General features: G+C 31.4%; 1 protein-coding gene across 3 annotated transcripts in view; it reads right to left on the reverse strand.

Annotated features, from left to right (window-relative positions):
* The window catches only part of Madm (MLF1-adaptor molecule), an 800,745-nt gene that overhangs the window by 56,765 nt on the left and 723,864 nt on the right, over window positions 1-20,116 (reverse strand). For all 3 annotated transcript variants that reach the window (XM_072523211.1, XM_072523210.1, XM_072523212.1), the window contains one exon: window positions 5,992-6,178. In XM_072523211.1, coding sequence (XP_072379312.1) covers window positions 5,992-6,178 — 187 coding nt within the window. The remainder of the gene's footprint in view (window positions 1-5,991; window positions 6,179-20,116) is intronic.

Consider the following 20,116-nt stretch of genomic DNA (forward strand, 5'->3'; position numbering starts at 1 on the left):
GCAATAGCAAACAGAACTGTTCATGGTCTCCAGAAACATTTAAAAAATAAAAATATAAAACGTGCAATATACACAAGACCTTTCAATTTCATTCAAAGACAACATTTTCAAAACCAAGTGGGGCACAATAAGTAGGGGACAACCACGAAGAGGATGGATTAATGATGTGGAAGAAGACCTACAGATTCTAAGGGTCAGAAGATGAAGGGAAGCTACCAGGAATCGACAGGAATGGCGACTTCTTTGTAAGATTCATATATATATATATATATATATATATATATATATATATATATATATATATATATATATATTATATGATCTTTTTGGTTCTCTATAAATTAATGTTTTTTACTGTAAGGTAGATGAACTATTAGATACTTATGGTTATGACCCCTACATCCAGTTCACTATAGAGAGGGAAGATGGTAATTGGTCCGTCCCCTTTCTCGACATAAGGATGGTCAGGGAAAACAACAACATTAAAATAGATTGGTATAAAAAACCGACCCATTCTGGTAGATACCTTAACTACCACTCTTACCATAATAATTCTACCAAAGTCAACTTAATCAAACAGATGAAAAATAGAGTAATAAAACTATCAGATCCTTTATTTCATACAAAAAACCTACAAATCCTACAGAAACTTTTTATTTCAAACTCTTATCCAACACCATTAGTGAATAAGATTTTGTTTAATACTATCCATAACGAAGATACTTCACCTTCCTTCGCGACTAGCAATGCTGATCCTGATGTTTTAAGTGGGAACCCAGTCTCGGATACTCCTATCAACAAATATTTTTCATTACCATATTTCAGAGATATCACTCCGGGGTTAACAAGGATTCTGAAAAGTGTTGAAAATAGCTTTGGTAATAATAATAACAACATTAAACTTAATGTGGCTTGTAGATCAGCCCTAACAATTAATAATCTTTATTCTAAGATAAAAGATAAGAGTCCCATAGATAGGCTTAGTAACATTGTCTACAACATTCCATGCCTCTCTTGCAGCAACTCCTACATCGGCCAAACATCTCAATTATTGAAATCACGTATTACACTACACAAAAGTGATTCTCGACTTCACCCTGACCGCTGTGCATTAGCCAAACATGTCCATTCCACTGGTCATCTCATGGACTATACTAACACCACAATTCTCCACCGTGAGAACAATAAATCTAAAAGAGAGTTCATTGAAATGTCTTATATTTTCCTTAACGATTTCTCCATCAATGTTAAGAGTGACATTAAGAATCTAAGCGATATATACCACTTCTTACTTAAATCAGATACCAAGAACAATACAACATCACAGATAACTAACTTGACTAATATATCCATTAACAACTAACTTACTTTAATAATTAATTTTCATTAACTAAAAAAGATAACATTCCATAGCTTTTCTTAGATACATCTCAATAAGATATTATTATAATAATACATGAACAATATAATATAATTAAAAAAGAAAATCTAAAATAATATTTCCCTATACTGGGATATAATTTCATTCGGTTTTCAGCACATGCGTTCTGGTTAAAACAGAACCTCACATTTAAACTTTCTAACAATCAAAAATTTAGTTATTGCCGACAATTCAAAGAATTACCTCCTTTTAAATGTAGTTACATTGGGTTTTTTCGATTAACCTTGGGTAAACCTTTGCGTTTTAAGTTCAAAGCTACCATACATTTCCAACGTTATAAAAAAAACTATTTTTGCACATAGTAACAAAAAACACCACTATGTTGTTACTAGCAAAGTTTTTTAACATTCTAACTCTACAATTCGAAGTTACGGTAAGATCAATAATGTTTTTAATAGATAATATATGGTAGCTAATTATAATTTATTCTCTTTCAGCCCTGAAGAAGCCAAATTAATTCTCTTTGGCGAAAACGTTCAGCTAAACAATTGATACTCATTAGAGTCTTTCTTGCAGATTTCCCCAATATTTAAGAGTTTACTATTTAACTTATCTGCAAAGATTAAATTTCTTTTCTATATAGATATATATATATATATATATATATATATATATATATATATATATATATATATATATATATATATACATATATATATATACCATTTTTATTATTTCGTTAAAATTTTGTTTTTTTCTTATCTTATCTTCTTTTTTAAATTTTTTAGAAGCTATAAAGAAAAAATCGGTGGCGCCCTTTCGGCAATAAGAGAGTAATTTGTTTCTTTGTTCTGCTCATTTAATATTTTTGGTTTAGCTTTATTAGCTATTATCTTTTATTCTTTTCTTTCCTTTTGTCCCAATTTTACTTTGGTTTGTGTAACAAAGGAAATATCCGAAGAACCACCCCCACATCTCCTCCGATTCTGAGCAACGCGGCCTAGTTAATTTTGAATGCGGCAAAATCTCTAGCGTTTGTGTTGCTACAGACTTTCTTAAAGTGACAACTGTAGTACAGTGGCTATGTTACTGGCTTAACAGAGCCAAAGGGTGAAAAAGAAAAATAATATTCTTTGTAATGAAATAGAAACTGAGATAGATTATTCCTTTTAGACTTCCGGAAGAGCTGAACATCGTGTTGGTAAGAGATAAGAAATCTAAATTAAAGGATTGTCTCCTTTTTTATGCGTGGATTAGAAAAAATTGTTCCCAATCTGAAGTGTTTAGATTGTATTCAATGTTTACTTTAAGTAAATTTAAAAAATAATGGTGGGTTGGTAATTACTCCAAAAGACACTTTTCACGTTTTAGAAAATACAGAAAAACATTATTCTTGGCAACTGGTGACTTCAAAAATGTTTCGGGTGTGTGAATACTAGAATTATAGTGTTTTCACTAATGTTGCACACTTGCAATACCAGCATACCTATAGTTCCGCTTATCTTCAGAAAGGTTCAGAAAAGTACTAAAGTGCATTCAAAAGAGTAAGGAACAAACACAAGTGCTGCTAGAGCGGTACAAGACATCTCACGTTTTTACGCATGCAGAATACATAACCTAATCTCAGCATGGCAACAGCACCATTTGATTAAAAAAAAACGCTAAATCATTATTAAAAAAAAATTAAGAATCGCGAGAGTGACACTTGCTGCATCGATAATATCTAATATATCACGTCGTTACGTATAAAGAATTTCTTTAAGATTTTTTTAGAAAAATAAATCATCAAATAGGCATTAAATAGCATCAATTAAGGCAAGAACGTTCTCAGTCTGACCAGTTAAGATCATGCTATGCTAGATTGCAATGGTTTATGGCAAATTCGGGTTTAACCTATCTTCAACTATCGTTAAGTCGTGATAAGTAGCGACCTTTCAGGATACTTAATATTGGGTTGATGTCTTGCAAAGCCTAAAAAACATAGAACACTGGTTATAATATGAGCACAAGTACCCACAGTTCTCGCACATATTGACAGGTACAATAGTATCTGTTAGGCGGGTCTTATGCAGGCTCATCTTCATCATTCTCTTCATCAACCACATAGGAAATGAATATATGGTGTTTTGTAGCTTGTCGAAACCTAGAAAATATTCGAACTCTGGAATTCGGTTCGTCTATATTCACATTAATTTGAAACTCTTGCATCAGTGTCTCTAATTATTTTATCTTGTATGTAAGAGGTGCAAGTTTAATCTGATATATCCCATATATCCCAATCGTAAGGTCTTTTAGGTAGTCTAAATCGAAAACAGGAAAGTTGTCAAATTCATGAAACCTTCTCCATTGGCCATTTCTTCTGATCAGATTATCAGTCTCAACTCTAGCTTGTACCACATTAGGAATTAATAATCTTGTTAATAATTGTTGAGCAGCTTCAGCTGTAGCACCTTCTATGTGGATCGGTGGATGATACTTATTTAATAATGCACCAGCAATACGGTAGAAACGATTTAGTTTTTTGCATGTTGCATGTTTATAGTATTGGTAAAGAATTTAAAGATAGTGCGTAAATGGCCATTTCTTCCTTTTAAAATCCCTCGATTTTTCGTAACAATTCGTTAATTACTAGCATCTTCAGCTGAAAGTTCAAAAATCAATATTTTCGTTCACTTGGCTGTGAATAACTGCGCTTGACGTACACTGGGCACCTAAATCCAATAAGTTAAGAAACTGTAGCTTCAGAATAATAGTTTTTTAGACCTAGGTCCCATTGACTGTTTTCATCTACGTACTGAGAACTATCATTAACCGAACTTTCATTTAATTTCATGGGGGCCGATTTCCCATAAAGATAGTTGCGGGGTCCTTTAAAAATTACTAAAATCATTAAACAAAATTTTTAAAGAAAAAAATTACGATTTTTAAATTTTAAAGAAGTTTTAAATAACTTTTAAAAAACAATGTATGATGTTATTATAAAAAAAATATTAACAATTCGGTAATAAGCAGACGTAAAATTTAATTAACTCACATAGTAATAACGCACTATAACAAGTATGCACTTCTGTCGTTACTCCCCAAGTGCAACGCGCCGTTTTTATTTTCTTTAAGTTAATGAGTGACTGTAGATGGTAATTGAATTGATCCCCTGTCGCATGTGACAGGCATAATCACTAGTTATTAATATTAGGTGTGGTTCTCTATAAGCTAAAAAATTGTATTTTTACTTTCAATATATTCTACATACTATACCATATTTACATTTTTACGTTTCAAAAATTTACAAATGTATTTCCCTTTGACTGATCACTTTATATTTTTTAACTACCAATGTATGTTGTTACGTAACCTACTTTTTCACTTAAACTAACAAAACAATTAAAATTTGGTTTCCTTCTTCTTTAATTTCTTCCTTAGTTTTTATAATTTTTTTTTATTTCATAAATAATTTCTACTTTATGACTTAACTGCTAAACTGTGCACTTAACTTATCTATCTCTTATAAAATGCAAAATATTTTGAAGTATTTTAATAATTTCTGTGGTAAACCCTAACTTTATATTACAAGCAACAGAAAAGCAGATTGACGCAAAATTAAAAAAAAATAGGCTATAGACAAAAAAGATTGGTCCCACCGATAAATAAATGTTGACAATTTCGTTCGATCTTAATATAAAGAACTTATAGAATATAAAGAAGAACTGACCTTGATGAATAACGCAATCACGTATTATGGTAGGTCTGCACGTTTTCTTTTATTTACCTCTATAAAAAATATTTAATATAACTATATGTATTTGCCTTATTAAAAAAAGTGGTACAGTAGATAGTACTGTAGACTAGTGCGAACAATCATACTATGTTTTCTGTATTTTGACATTTTAAATATTTTTAAATGTGAATAAAGTAATTTTATTATTTATTATTTGTTTGTATAGCGGATTCTCCTTGTCGCGGTAATGGACTCTTCCAACTGTGTACTGTGACTGCTAACCACGAACCGCTATTTCTTGCTACTTCCGGTGCTCCTTCCCTGACACGGTTTGTGGTGCTACTTCCATAACGCTCGCCTCAGCATTTTACTGGAGAAAAAAAGCTTCGCTTTAATAACGTTCTTTCTTCATTTCGACCGGTCTACCTTCGAAGAGATATAAACTTCAGGAAATGTATATCTTAAAATTTCCAACACGGTATACTTTAAATGTAACCACCGTTTGAGTATACTGTAAGAAATAGGTGAAAATCTTTCAAGCAACATAACTAATAATATAGCAAACTAGTAACTAGTATAGTATTTGTAATAAATGTTATTCTATAAGATATGTTATTCTATTATAGATTCTTGCAGTTCGATTTTTATCAGAATACTCAACATAAATAAACATTAAACTAGAAAATACCATGATAGCACCATACAAATGCTGGCAAACATACTAATAAAATCAGGGGTAATAGCAATCAATTCTGTTAATTACAATAACAGTGGCACAATAAGCACATATTTAGCAACAGTTTCGAGGTTACAACTGCATGTGTTCAGAATTTAATAAGATCAATTCACAAGTTACACTCACAATTCATTAATGAAATAAAATTTAGAAACATACCAATAGATCACAGCTTTCTTCTTTGGATTTAACATCACACATCATATTAACAATTTTTCTAGTTTCTACATCAGTTGGTTCAGGGGTAACAGATTTTACGGATTCTGTCATTTCCGGTGATATCGCCCTCGAACGGGATGGAGGGGGTTGCTTGGCTCCAAACGCCGTCAGTGGGTAGATGCCGTTTCTGTAAGAAAATATAAAGATTTAATATAAAACCCACCATTATTGTATAATCCTCTAATTAGAAAAATTTGCTTTGCCGTTAAGAATGCTTCTAGCAGCAATACTAAATGAACAACAACTTACTTAATACCATATATACCCCAGGAAATAGAGCCCACAAAGTACTTGAAAAATCGAAAAATTACTGGGCGCTATTTTTCAACTGGAATGTCTGGGAGAAGTCATTACAAAAGGTATACCATCTCGTTAGACTCGAAATTTTTCCTGCTTTATGGTTTTTTGTTAACATTTAAGCAATAAAAGCGACTTTTTTCATTAATTTCAATATTGTGAATAAACTAAGCATTCTAGATGAACACGTTCAACAGACTACTGTCTTCAAAATACTTGCTCTTTAGACATTTTCAAACTTAAAAAATGTTTATAACAAAAAAATATTGCATATTAAACACAAAAGTAAGCATTTTTTTTCAATTGTTTATAATTATTAAAATAAACAATAAAAACATTTAACACACTTTTCACAGTATGAGTTTTTATGTAGTTACTATATTTGTGAAATATGGGTCCGATCGGTCGAGTAGTTTTGAAACAATTCTATTTGTTTATCCCATTTGAAAGAAAAAAAGGTCGTTTTCAAATGACTATGCAGGTGCTTCGTCAATACTTAGAATGGTTTTTTTTGGTTGGATTCTCTTCATAAGATCTCAAATTTTCTCATTTTTAAAAAAGTATATTAATTTTTAATTGTTTACTTATACATAATTGATGCAGAATCCATTTTTGGTATCCTTTAGGAGGTCTAAGTATCTGAAGGGCTGATAAATGGGTCCTGCCTCGATCTACCATAACCAAAACCATTTTTGGCCTTACAAACAATTTAGTTATCTACGCCGTTTTTGCATTTACAAAAAAAAACAAAATACACCATCTGAAAGGTTATAAAAAACATCTCAATAAAAAAAGAAGAAGTTTGTATGACCAGTAGAACTGGGGATAGTTTTATTTTGGGCTCTACGTTTTAGGTAGATCGTCTAAATAATAAATTCTAAACCGAAATAATATTAACCGTAACGCGAAATATCGAGACGACTGCAGTAACTTTGCGGTATAAAGTAATATGTGTATACATACTATACACTTGTTATAATAACGTTTTTATAACAACTCGAAAACGACTGAATTGATTTGGCTAATTTTGATTTTTAAATATTTGTATAAAATAAAATACAATAAATTAAAATAAAAGAAAATAAAATCGAATCGAATCCCATGGAATGGAATGGAATCGAATCACATCGAATTGAATCGAGTCAAATAAAATAAAATCAGATAAAAAAAATAAAATAAAATAAAAATAAATAAAAATAAAATAAAAATAAAATAAAATAAAATAAAATAAAAAATAAAATAAAATAAACTAAAATTAAATGATGGTGGAAATTACTTTTAAGCACAGAACCAGTTTGAAAAAAAGTGCAATATCTCGGATTCTATATATCGTATAGCCTTCTTTTTATTTGGGGTAGCTGATTAAAATAATAAGTTCTAACATTTTTTCACCCCTATAAAACCACCACCAACCTGTAAAAATTTAGTGTTTAAAATTTTTTTATTAATCAATTAAATTTTCTTTATATTTTTTTGAAAGAATGCAATATTTAAAAACCAATGATAATCCAATTTTATTTATAAAAAAAAATTGTGTTTTCGCCCATTTTCTTCTTAGGATTTGTCTCATTATGAGTTCGCCGTTTTCATCTTCTACAGCACTCTATTCTACAAGTTACCTTCTCTGAGGTCTCTATCTATCTGTCATAGCATTTCTATGTATGCTTTCCAACTTGTAGCAGGTCTTCCTCTCTGTCTTCTTCCCGGCGAGTCCAATATTTTTTTCAGCTACCAATGCTCTGGCAAGGGTAGCTGAAATGTACGTTTGTGGTGGCTACGTACATGCCCGTACCACTGCAGGGCTCTGTTTTCCAACTTTTTTGTAATTGAACATTCTACTTCCATTCTGTTCCATATTTTCTCTGTTCTTATTCTGTCCGTTCTGATGATTTGAAGACCTCTTCTCATAAAGTCCATTTCAACTGTTCTTATTTTATTTCCTATTGATGTTGTCATTCGATTTGATTCGATTCAATTTGATGCGATTGGCTTCGATTCGATTCAATTTTTATTTTATTTTATTTTATTTTAATTTATTTTAAGTATACAAATATTTTAAAATCACAATTAGCCAAATCGATCCAGTCGTTTTTGAGGTGTTATAAAAAAGTTTACTAAACGTCATTTTATACATAATTTTATGTATATATGTATATTACTATATGTATAACGCAAGGCTACTGCAGGCGTCTCGATTTTTCACGTCACGGTTAATATTATTTCGGGACTGTGCGAAGACATCATTTCGAGCGATAAAAAATATTCACTTCTTATCGCTCGAAATTATATATTATTATATTCAAAATGATAAATCACTAAATTCTTATGGGTTGGTTGTGGTTTTATAGGGGTGAAAATGTGTTAGAACTTATTATTTAAACGAGCTGTCTCAAGTAATGAAAAAGAAGAACCCGAGATATTGCAGTTTTTTAAGCGCGCTACGTTTTAAAATTCCGTTTTCAGTTTTCATGAGCTTGAAAGATATTTCCACCACCATGCGGCCTCCGCGACCTTTCTTTTGGTTTACTAACTTTAACCAGTTTCCACAATGTTAGTTAGGCATATATTAAACTTACTCAATTAAGTTTTAAATGAAAACCTGAAATTTCCTTGACAAACTGCCCAAATTTCAGCTCTTAATGTTTATAAACAATTGCGATGTGAATTAAAAAAAAGATCTCCGTTTCTATGGGTCGTACAAACTTCTTTTTTTAAAGATGTGTTTTATAATCTTTCAGATGATGTAATTTTGTTTTTTTTTGTAAAGGAAAAAAACGGCGCAGATAATTAAATTGTTTATAAGGCGAAAAATGGTAATTCATTCTGCATCAATTTTTTTTTAATAAACAATTAAAAATTGATATACTTAAAAACATGAAAATCTGAGATCTTATGATTAGAATTATGCCACAAAAGCATTCTAAGTATTGAAAAAGCACCTGTATAGTCATTTGAAAATGACCGCTTTTCACTCAAATGGGATAAACAAATAAAATTATTTAAAAACTACTTGACCGAACGGACCCATCTTTCGTAAATATAGTAAATGTATAAAAACTCACATTGTGAAATATATTTTAAATCTTTTTATTGTTTATTTTAATAACTATAAACAAGTGACAAAAATGCTTACTCTCGTGTTTAATTTGCAATATTTTTTTTTTATTATGAACATCTTTTAATTTAGAAAATCTCATTTTAAAGAGCAAATATTTTCAAGAAAGTCGACCTTGGAACGTTTTATCTAGAGTGCGTAGTTTTTTCACAATATTGAGATGAATGAAAAAAGTCGCTTTTTGTTGCTTAAATGTTAATAAACAACCATGACGTAGAAAAAATTTCGAGACTCACGAGATGGTACGTCTCTTCTATTGACTTCTAGATATTCCAGTTAAAAAATAGCGCTCAGTAATTTTTAAACGCTTCGTATATCCTATAACAACAATAGTTCCACGAATTCAAATAAAACTGAGTGACATTGAATGTATTGTTGGAGGAACTAATGATGGTGTAAATATTGAGCAGGACTGTGACCTAAGTGATGCCAAAAGTTATCATATTGATCATAATGTAATAAATAAAGCTTCGCTTATAGTATCGTATGGTACATTTATTTAAAACACTACTGTACACTCTTACAATATTACTTATCCTAAATGTAATTAGTATTTAGTTGACGTTGCGCCAATACGTGGTATATCGACTTGCCATCTTGACGTTAATTTAGTTCTGATGCCGAGATAATAATTGTTTTCTCTTTTATAATAGTCCTTGCTATATCGGCATCGTTCATAAGTGGGTCAAGTTTGTTTTATCAGCCTACGACAGCAACAACGTCGCGATCCACGATTTTGCTGACTATATATATATATATATATATATATATATATATATATATATATATATATATATATATATATATATATATATATATATTGTTAAGATATGTAAAATTAAAAATAATATTGGTTTGCTTTTAATATATTTCCAAGTACAAAATATAATAATTCAAATAATTCAACTAATACACTATAAAAGATATTTCGAAGAAATGAAAGTCCATTATCCTGGATTACCTGTAGTAAACAAAATTTAAAGATATGCATAAATATTTTCTTTGTAAAATATATTCGAGTGACGTGAGTGAGCTTAGTGAAATCGTGAACAATGCGAGCGGGTTTTCCAAATAGATTTGTACGTCGATATACAGTGAATAAGACAATATAATAGAAATATTTAGAAAATATAATTCTCCGTTAGTTCTTAAGAATTTGTAGAAACCGATTAGCATGTTAATAGTTTTTAGGAAATTTATAATTGTAGGTAAAATTGTTGTTTGTTATCTAAATGGTAGATGGGGATAAGTGTGACGAACTCTGATTGGAGGAGATTGAAAAAAAGTGGGATAGGTATGTAGGAATGAGAGTTTAGCTAGATTTTTGAGGGAGAAAAGATAATCAGTTGTTTTCCCAAGTGTTCAAAGGAACAGTCGTTGTTCTCTGGTGGTTCTCCAGAGGTAGTCAGCAGTAGAAGTGAATGTTTGTGAGTTTTCTTGGAGTTAGTGTATCTGACGGAAGCTGATCCAGTAAAATATTGTAAGTTATATTTTTCTACTTATATTCCAAGAGTCACTGATCAGGCCGGAACGAGAGATTCAGTTTATCGAGAGGAAAAGAGGCTAGCATCATTTAAACGATACGTGCATTTGAAGGAGATCATTAAAGACGATAGGCTCGCAATAATTTGTTGTAAGATTGATGATTACCTAGGAGACTGCTAAGAATAGATAGTGTAGGCTACAAGGAACAAGGATTTGGACAACTCATCATCAGAGAGATAGTTTTACCATTCGTCAGTTTTTCTTTATTGACAACACATTTTTTAACAATTGCTTTAGAAAAGATATGAATATTTTGATCAGGAGATTTAGAACAACAATTTTGATTTGAAATTTTAATTTATATTGTATATACCATTAATTTTTGAAGGTTCACGTACGTAGAACAAAATTTTGATAATCATTATATGAGATATTTTTATTGAAGATATTTGAGTGTGAATTTTATTTCAATATACACTCGCGATCATAAAATCCGGGTCATCTTGAAAATTTCTTAAATATTTTTGCCTCTGGTGCAGTAATTACCTTTTTTTTTGGCTAATGTATTTTTTATTTGTCATCAATGTTTGTTTTGAAAGAAAAAAAAATGGTTTTTTATTGTTTTTATTGAAAAAAAAAAACAGAAAACAAATCAAATTGTTAATAAAACAGACATACGAAAAAAATGGAAAATACGGAACGTGGCAAAAAATCAGTGAAATTTCAATGACCAATATCGTGTATTGCCTCCCCTTCATCTAATAACCTCTTGCAGACGACGGGGCATACTCTCAATTTTTCTCCGGATTACATGTTGTGGTATGTTATTCCACTCTCTCACTAACAGATCCTTAAGCTCCTGTGCGTTGTTAGGAGGAGGTGTATGGGTTTGAATACGTTTTTTCAAATCGTCCCAGAGATGTTCGATGGGATTCGGGTCCGGAGACCTAGCTGGCCAGGGTACCCTCGTAATTCCAACTTCGTCCAAGTATTACATACTGATCCTGGCAACGTGCGGTCGCACGTTGTCCTGCATAAAAACGGCGTTTTCTCCAAGCCCTGCCATGTTGGGCATAACATGTTCTTCCGGAATCTCCGTAATGTACCTTCGTGCAGTTAGGGACCCATTTTCGATGAAGGGTAATTCTGTGTAGCAGTCGGAAGATATACCTCCCCAAGCCATGACCGAGCCTCCACCAAATGGCATTCTTGGAGCAATGCAAGCTTGTGAAAATCGTTCACCGGTTCTCCTCCAAACTCTTACACGTCCATCGAATCCAGTTAGGCAGAAACGGGATTCATCTGAGAATAACACTTTGCTACAATCGTTAATTCCCCAATGCGCGTATTGTCGAGCAAAAGCTAGTCGTGCAACTCGAGGCACCCGGCGCAGTGGCGGTCCTCTAGACATTACCCGAGAAGATAGTCAAGAAGAACGAAGTCTTCTTCTGACTGTTGCAACACTAAAATTGCGATTTCGTACTTCCTCTAGATGATTTTGATGCATAACCGCAGTTGAGGTCCGGTTTCGTAAAGCCTGAAACACAAGGAAACGGTCATCTAGTGCCTTGGTCGTTCTTCTTCATCCAGAGCTAGGTCGCCTGGTTAGCAAACTTGCCTCCTGAAAGCGTTGAAGCACTCGTTGAACCGTAGAAAGGCTTACGCCAACAGTTCTTGCGACTTGCCGTTGTGTGACCGTTTTCCACAAATGCAACAATTTATGCCGTTTCAACAACAGTCAAAGGCATTTTTGTCAAAAAATAAACACTAATAATAGCACTAATAAACACTAATGGTGGCAATAATAAACGTTTGTCCGTTGCATTTGAACAGAAAGTCGAAGTACAAACGAGACATTTAAAACAAGCGGAGTTACATGTAGCGTTCATTTTGGGAAGTGTGCACTTTACCGCGAAATCGGCACTATTGGAATTCTTTGTTACAAAGGAAACCGCAACAATTCTCAGAAACATGCATTAGTTTGTATTTGTGTTATTATTATTTACGATAAAGCTCGTTAAAAATGAAATATCGGTGATTTTCAAGGTGACCCGGATGTTATGATCGCGAGTGTATAATGTATCATATATTTTTTATTATTCCGGTATTCTTTGGACCTTACCTATCATATGTAAAGCATAGATGTTGAAGCACGAGTATAACCCTGAGATAAGAAAATTAAATAGTGTGATAGAATCATAATTGCATCATTTAAATAAGTTTAATTAATTACTTAATTAGCTAATTAATTGCTTGGCGCAAACTTTTAATATCACCTTAATATATAGATATATATATATATATATATATATATATATATATATATATATATATATATATATATATATATATATATATTATATAAACAAATGCGAAATGTGTTACACGTTTCTTTTAACTTATTCTTCATATGAATATGAATATGAATTGTAATATTTTAGGGATAATACCACAATAATACAGACTCCGAAACTGAATTATCGGAAACAGATGATTCAGAAGCTAATTCCAATAGATCATCTGACAACTATTTCAACGCGAAAAATAGATACAAATGGGCTAAAATTGAGCCATCAGCATCGTATGTACGTTCATATAACTTAGTTACACATTTATCTGGCCTAAAGGGCCAAGCTGCTGAAAATAAACCTAATACACCGCGTGAAGCATGGCCTATACTTTTTACTGATACTATTTTACGAATTATTAAACATGTAGATAAAATTGACCTTGAAGTATTCTTGGGACTGTTATTGTTATCAGGTGTGTTCAAATAAGGCATGAAGATGCTGCTTCTCTGTTCGCAACCGACATTTTCACGGCTACAATGAGTCTCAAACGATTTCTTTTTTTATTGATAGCTATTCGTTTCGACCACTAGATTAACAGAGAACAACATATAAGTGATGTCGATAAACTAGCAGCAATATCAGAAATATTTGATATATTTTTAGAGAATTGTGTTCAAAATTATAATTGCAGTGAATACGCCACCGTTGATGAAATGTTAGTAGGATTTCGAGATATATGTTCCTTTAGACAATATATAAAAAGTAAACCGCGAAAATACAGTATTAAAATTATTTCGATTCAAAGACCCATTATTTACTAAACGCTTTTATTTATGTGGGTAAGGAACTCAACAATCTAAATGTGGAAAAGCTTCCTGTACTAGTTCAAAGTGTTTGAAGGTTAGCTTGTCCGATTATGAAAACAAATAGAAATATTACGGGCGACAATATTGGTTCTCCTCCATTCAAATTGTTGATCTACTATTGCGGAACGGTTTAACGTATGTTGGTACACTTCCCAAAAATAAGACTGAAATTCCACCTCAGTTTTTGCTAAATAAAAACCGGTTAGTAATGTCTTTTGAGTTTGGTCTTGACCAGAAATGTGTAAATTATTCTTATCAGCGGAGAACAAGAAGATGGCCTCTGGCTGCATTTTATGCAATTTTAGATGTAACAAGAAATAATGCGTATGTTCTTTATAAAAAAGCAAATAGTCAGTGTCCTTTTTCTCGAAAATATTTCACGATATTACTTGGTAAAAACTTTTGAATGAACATCTGAAAAGAAGAAACGATATGAAACAGCTCTCTAATGATTTGAAAACCATTATTACAAAAATCCTTGGAACAGATCAAAACAAGAGTCAAAGAACTAAGGAACTTCCAAATCGACAATCTGCTAAGCAAAGTTTTGTCCGAGACATATAGACAGAAAAGTGAAATCATCATGTGATGACTGTAAGAGAGCAATTTGTAAGGAACATAGTGTCATCCGAAACTTTTCTCAAGATTGTTTTAGAAATTAAGGTATATATGTATACTACTCTCTCTTAATTTTTCCGATGTCCTTTTCACTTGTCAAAATTTTTTGTAAGTTTGCTTTGTTAAAATATTTTTGTAGAAGTTAACAGTAAGTTATTTAAGTTAGTAGTAAATTTCTTCCCAAAATAATGTAAGAATTGTTTTTAAAATTTAAAAGGGAAATTCTTAGTGGTTTGCTGTATTCCAATTTTTTTATGCAGAGATAAATAATAATTTTGGGGTATTCGCGCACCCCACGATACCCGTTGGGTGTTTATAAAATAACGACACCAGCTGAGGATTAATAAAGAGAGTCAATCAAATGTTGTTTATAAAGTAAATTGTATAAGCTGTGATTTAACATATATTGGGACAAACGTATCAGTTTCTACATAATTATTGCACAAAAAATAGTATAAGAAACACTAGAGCCTTAGCCAAGCATTCTTTAAAAAATAACCATTAAATTTTAAAAAGAGAGCCAAATTGTAATAAAATATGTTTATTGAACACGATTCACCGAAACAATAAACCTGTCTTAAAAAAATTATATAAAAGAGATTTCCAATACATATTATAATTTGAGAAATTACGTTGTTGGCATTATAAAGATCCAGAAGGGCACAGAATTTATATGTATTTTTATTTAAAGAATCGCCTGCATTCTGTAAAATTTTAATTTAAACTGTCAATAATATAAAATATAGTTTAAATTATAAGTAATGAAAATAAAATGGCCATTAAAAATAACAATTCTCCGAAATGTTTGTAGTAGAAAATATCTCCACAGAGAAAAATATTTTCTTTCTTTATACTCCCTTTGCAGTGATAAGCTCCTCGAACCAAGGCAAATGAATATAAGCGTAATAACTATATATGTCCTCAAATACTGGACTTAAGTTAATGTTTCTGCAAATTTCTTTTTATGGTGCTATCTCCTGCCGGAGGTTAGAAATCATTACAGCTATTATTATGTTTGGTGCTGCCAAATCATTCACGGTGGTTCATCAATCATAAGATTCTTCCTCTACCTCTCGATATGTTTCCCTCTATTTTACCCTGCATGATCATTTAAGTGGGTGTCTTTCTCCTCTAATTACATGGTCAGAATATTAAATATTAGTTAACGTGATTTATGTATGAGGTTCAATACTTGCTCATTTTTTTGACCAAAAAATCCAAAAAAATCTTTAGCGAGTATACGTTCATATTTCAAAAGCTTTCAATTTTTTGATGTTAGATCTTTCATATAATAATGTAGACGTAGTATTGGGCTAATAGCATTCTCAGTGCTAAATTAAGATTCTTGTTAAGGACACTTAAGCTAGCAAGGACAAATAAGCGGAATCCAATTTAACAGACGTAATATTTTTTCACCCATTTTTCACTAATTTATTACCACTCTAATAAATTTTCACCACCAAACCAGACTTAAGGAGAGCGATTCTGCTGGCTTAAGGTTAAAACTAGCAGAATTCGAAAAATAAAACTTTTTGCTTATGGCATATTTTTTTCACCCATTTTTCACTAATTTATTACCACCCTAATAATTTTTTACCACCAAACCACCCTTAATGGGAGCGATTCTGTTGGCTTAAGGTTCAAGCAAGCAGAATTCGGAAAAAAACTTTTTGTCGATGGCATACTTTTCACCCACTTTTCACTAATTTATTACCACCCTAATAATTTTTCACCACTAAACCACCCTAAGGGGGGGGGCGATTCTGCTGCAAGCAATTTCAAAAAAAAATATTTATGATATACCACAGTGTTTTGCTAGGTTTTTAGGAATTTATAACCACATTAATAGTAATTATTCACCCCTCAACTACTCCTTATAAAAAGTCAATAATTCTGTTGGGTTAATCTTTAAGGTAATAAAAAATCTATTCTTACAATTTTACTGTACTCGTAACTGAACATTTTTTTTAATTCTGCTAGTTTAAACCGTAAGCTAGCATAATAGCAAAAAGAAACACATACCATTTGATACCAAATTGTGTTTATTTGGTTCTTAAGTTCGTAAATCAGTTTCGCCTCAGCCGTTAATTTACTTGCGATTTTGGCCATTCTTTATTTTTTATCTAAGTTGTTGGACCGCTTAAATATGAGGCTACTGGAAATGTGGGTTTAATTTATTTATCTATATGTGTGACCCCAATTGGGTGGGTCTAAAATGTTTCAAAAAGGGTGGCATCGAAAAAGAGCGTACAGCAAATATTGTAATCCACCTCTGCTAGGAACAGCGGATTGTTCTTACTTTCATCTATTTTACGAATTATTTTTTATACAAAAAAGTTAGGCTTCATTGTAAATTTTAAATCTATAGGAGTATCCGTACAAATCACAAAGGTCAAATAATTTTATTCCCCATTTATGAGGTTTATCAGGCATACATTAGAGTAAATTGTGTAAATTAAAAAAAATACAATACAGTTAACACCTCACTATCAGAATTATCATCAGTGTCAAATAAATAATCATTTTCTACTTAATCATATATTTACCATACTTCTTCCTCAAACATTTTATGAAGATCATATGCTTTACGACTACTATCGAGTTACGCCACTGGATTCCACAGAATCTGCACATTGTAGGACAATAGAAACTATGCAATACAATATTATAAATAGAGGGACAATTCAATTAATATAACTTGTGTCTGGTAAACTTTTGCTTGGTAACTTTTGTTTGTTAACTTTTGTAAATTTGCATTTTCAAAAAGTAAATAAAATAATTTTTAAAAACTCCTTTTCAAAACACAAAGTTATAATTATCGAGTAATTTCATTGTCTTATTTCTTTTATATGTTACCGATTCATACTTAACGTAAAATAAATCACGTCATATTTATCTCAGAAAATAAAACGAAAAAATAATTTCACTGCATAAATAAGTTACAAAAAAGTATGGAAATAAACAGTATGACCGCCTGAAACGGTCATCAATTATTATAATGCTAAAAATTATCGTAGCTTACTTATTTTTCTAAAACTAGTAACATTATCAAAAATTGATAAAGTCCATTCGCTCAGGTCGGGAATATTTTGACAGATTCATAGTCGGAAACCTACAATATAAAAATTCCTACCTCAAACTGTTAACAGCTCAAATAAATTGCAGAACTCTTTCATTGAAAAAATAAGAGAGAGTGTATACTAGACCCATACAATTTTCCGTATATGTATACGTATTTAAAAAATATATTTGTTGTTATAATTTAACATATTGTAGTAAATGTTTCTATTATTCGCGCTGATTTTTTTTTTAATTTAGTACAGTTCTATTGAAATGTATATTAACTTTAAACTTGTTTACATATGGAAGTTTTCAACAATGCCGAATTTTAATGAGCAAAAATTACTATTGGACACGAATGTGCCTACCTAGCATAATGGCGTCAATTCTTTGAAAATTAATACTATTTGCTTTGCTAAATCTTCTTTACGTAGAGAATTATACTTATTTTGTAAAATAAAGAAACCAAAGATTATGTTGGTTCTATCATAAGAAAATGTCAACAACAAGAAAGTATGTGGCATTGTCTAACCTTTTCTGATTGACTGCTTAATTTTGTGGATTTTATTTCCAAAAAATATTTTGTATTTTTTTGAAAAACCTCTATCATTTCTCTTCTTGGACTTGCGATTATGTCAACATTATCTATTCTGAAAACGATAATATTTACACACTTTTATTAATTATTGTTCCTTGAGTATTGACGATTGCATTATTTTCTCGAGTATGACGTTTAACAATATGCATGATAGAGCGTCTCCCAGACGTAGTCTCTTTTCCACATTGTTCTATTGTTTTCGTTAATTAGATTTGTATACAGTGTTGGTATGTTAAATTCTTTCATTGCTTGTATTAAGAATTCTCGGTTTATACTATCATATGCGCTTTCAAATTCTATGAAGAGATGATGTGGGCCGATGTTATACTCACTTGTTTTTTCAAGGATCTGTCCTATTCTCTGTTCACAAATTGTTGAGAGCACGAAATATACCTCAAACTCATAAAATGGTCGTAAATCATAGACGTTCCTAAGGTGTTTATTCATTAAATAATAATATAATGTTTTAATACTGTTATATATAATATTGATAATATTTTAATACTAATATATTTAGCAAAAAAACAATTAAAACTTTCACGACTAATGTTGGTTATTATATTATATTAATAAAAATAAGAATTTAACCTTTAACAATTTTGTAAATAAGAATACCTTATCTCTTTGGATATTTCAATACTAATCTTAGTGTTTAATCACTTTACTAGAAAACCTGGAATTCATATCCGAATGTACTATTCGTTGCAAGATAATTAAGATGGAATTCCCCAGATTTTTAATAATATAATTATATTCGAAAATTAACTTGAAAGGGTGAAGTTATTACGAACGAAAACAATTTTTTTGTTTAGTACGTTTTTGATCGCATGTAATTTACGGCTCGTCGGTGTTTCCGCGTCTACGGCAGTAATTAGCGTCTCGAATATTTCTTTTGCGAATTATATGCAGTGCGTGAGTGATTTTTTATTCCATATACCTACGAACATATACGTACCTTTCGCTCGTGCTCGTTTTGTTGGATTGTTTGTGATGGCTTCATCATCAAGTTTTACACCGGTACTGTTGCGTACAGTCAGTAAGTCTGTCTATTCACCAAGAGAGAAGACTATTGTCCTGAATGTTCACGATGCTTTGGTTTCTCAGAATCCCACAAACACTGTTCGCAATATAGTCGAAAGTTGTGCCAACATGACTGGCGTAGGAGAGTCATAGGTTCCTATCAGAAAGAAAAAAACACGGTATAGCTAACCCAAACACAAACGAAAACTTAAAGAGAGGGAAAAAGCCTATTGAAATTGATGAATTTGCCAAAAATGGTATTCGAAGGAAAATTCATGGATTTTTTTTTCAAAAAAGAAATAGAAAACCTAAACAAAATTTTACAAGAAGTTAGAGACGACCCGGATTTGCCTCATATCGGACGAACTAAATTGTGGCAAGTTTTAAAAGAATTAAATTTCCGGTGGGAGAAATCAGACCGAAAATCACTTTTGATTGACCGGGAGGAGAAGATGATGTTGGAAAAGAAATGATCTAAGATTCATACGAAAATTCCGGGCTGAAGAAAGGCCCATCTTCTACCAGGATGAAACGTGGGTAAACTCAGGTCATACTCTAAAAAAAATTTGGTCAGATAAAAATATATTAAGCTCCAGGCAAGCCTTTATGGAAGGTTGGTCTACTGGTATCTCCCCACCTTCTGGTAAAGGCAGTAGATTAATAATTTCTCACATTGGCAGTGAAAAAGGATTTGTTAAGCATGGTTTGTTGGAAT

This window comes from Diabrotica undecimpunctata, chromosome 2 (assembly GCF_040954645.1).
Source record: "Diabrotica undecimpunctata isolate CICGRU chromosome 2, icDiaUnde3, whole genome shotgun sequence".
Classification (NCBI taxonomy): domain Eukaryota; kingdom Metazoa; phylum Arthropoda; class Insecta; order Coleoptera; family Chrysomelidae; genus Diabrotica; species Diabrotica undecimpunctata.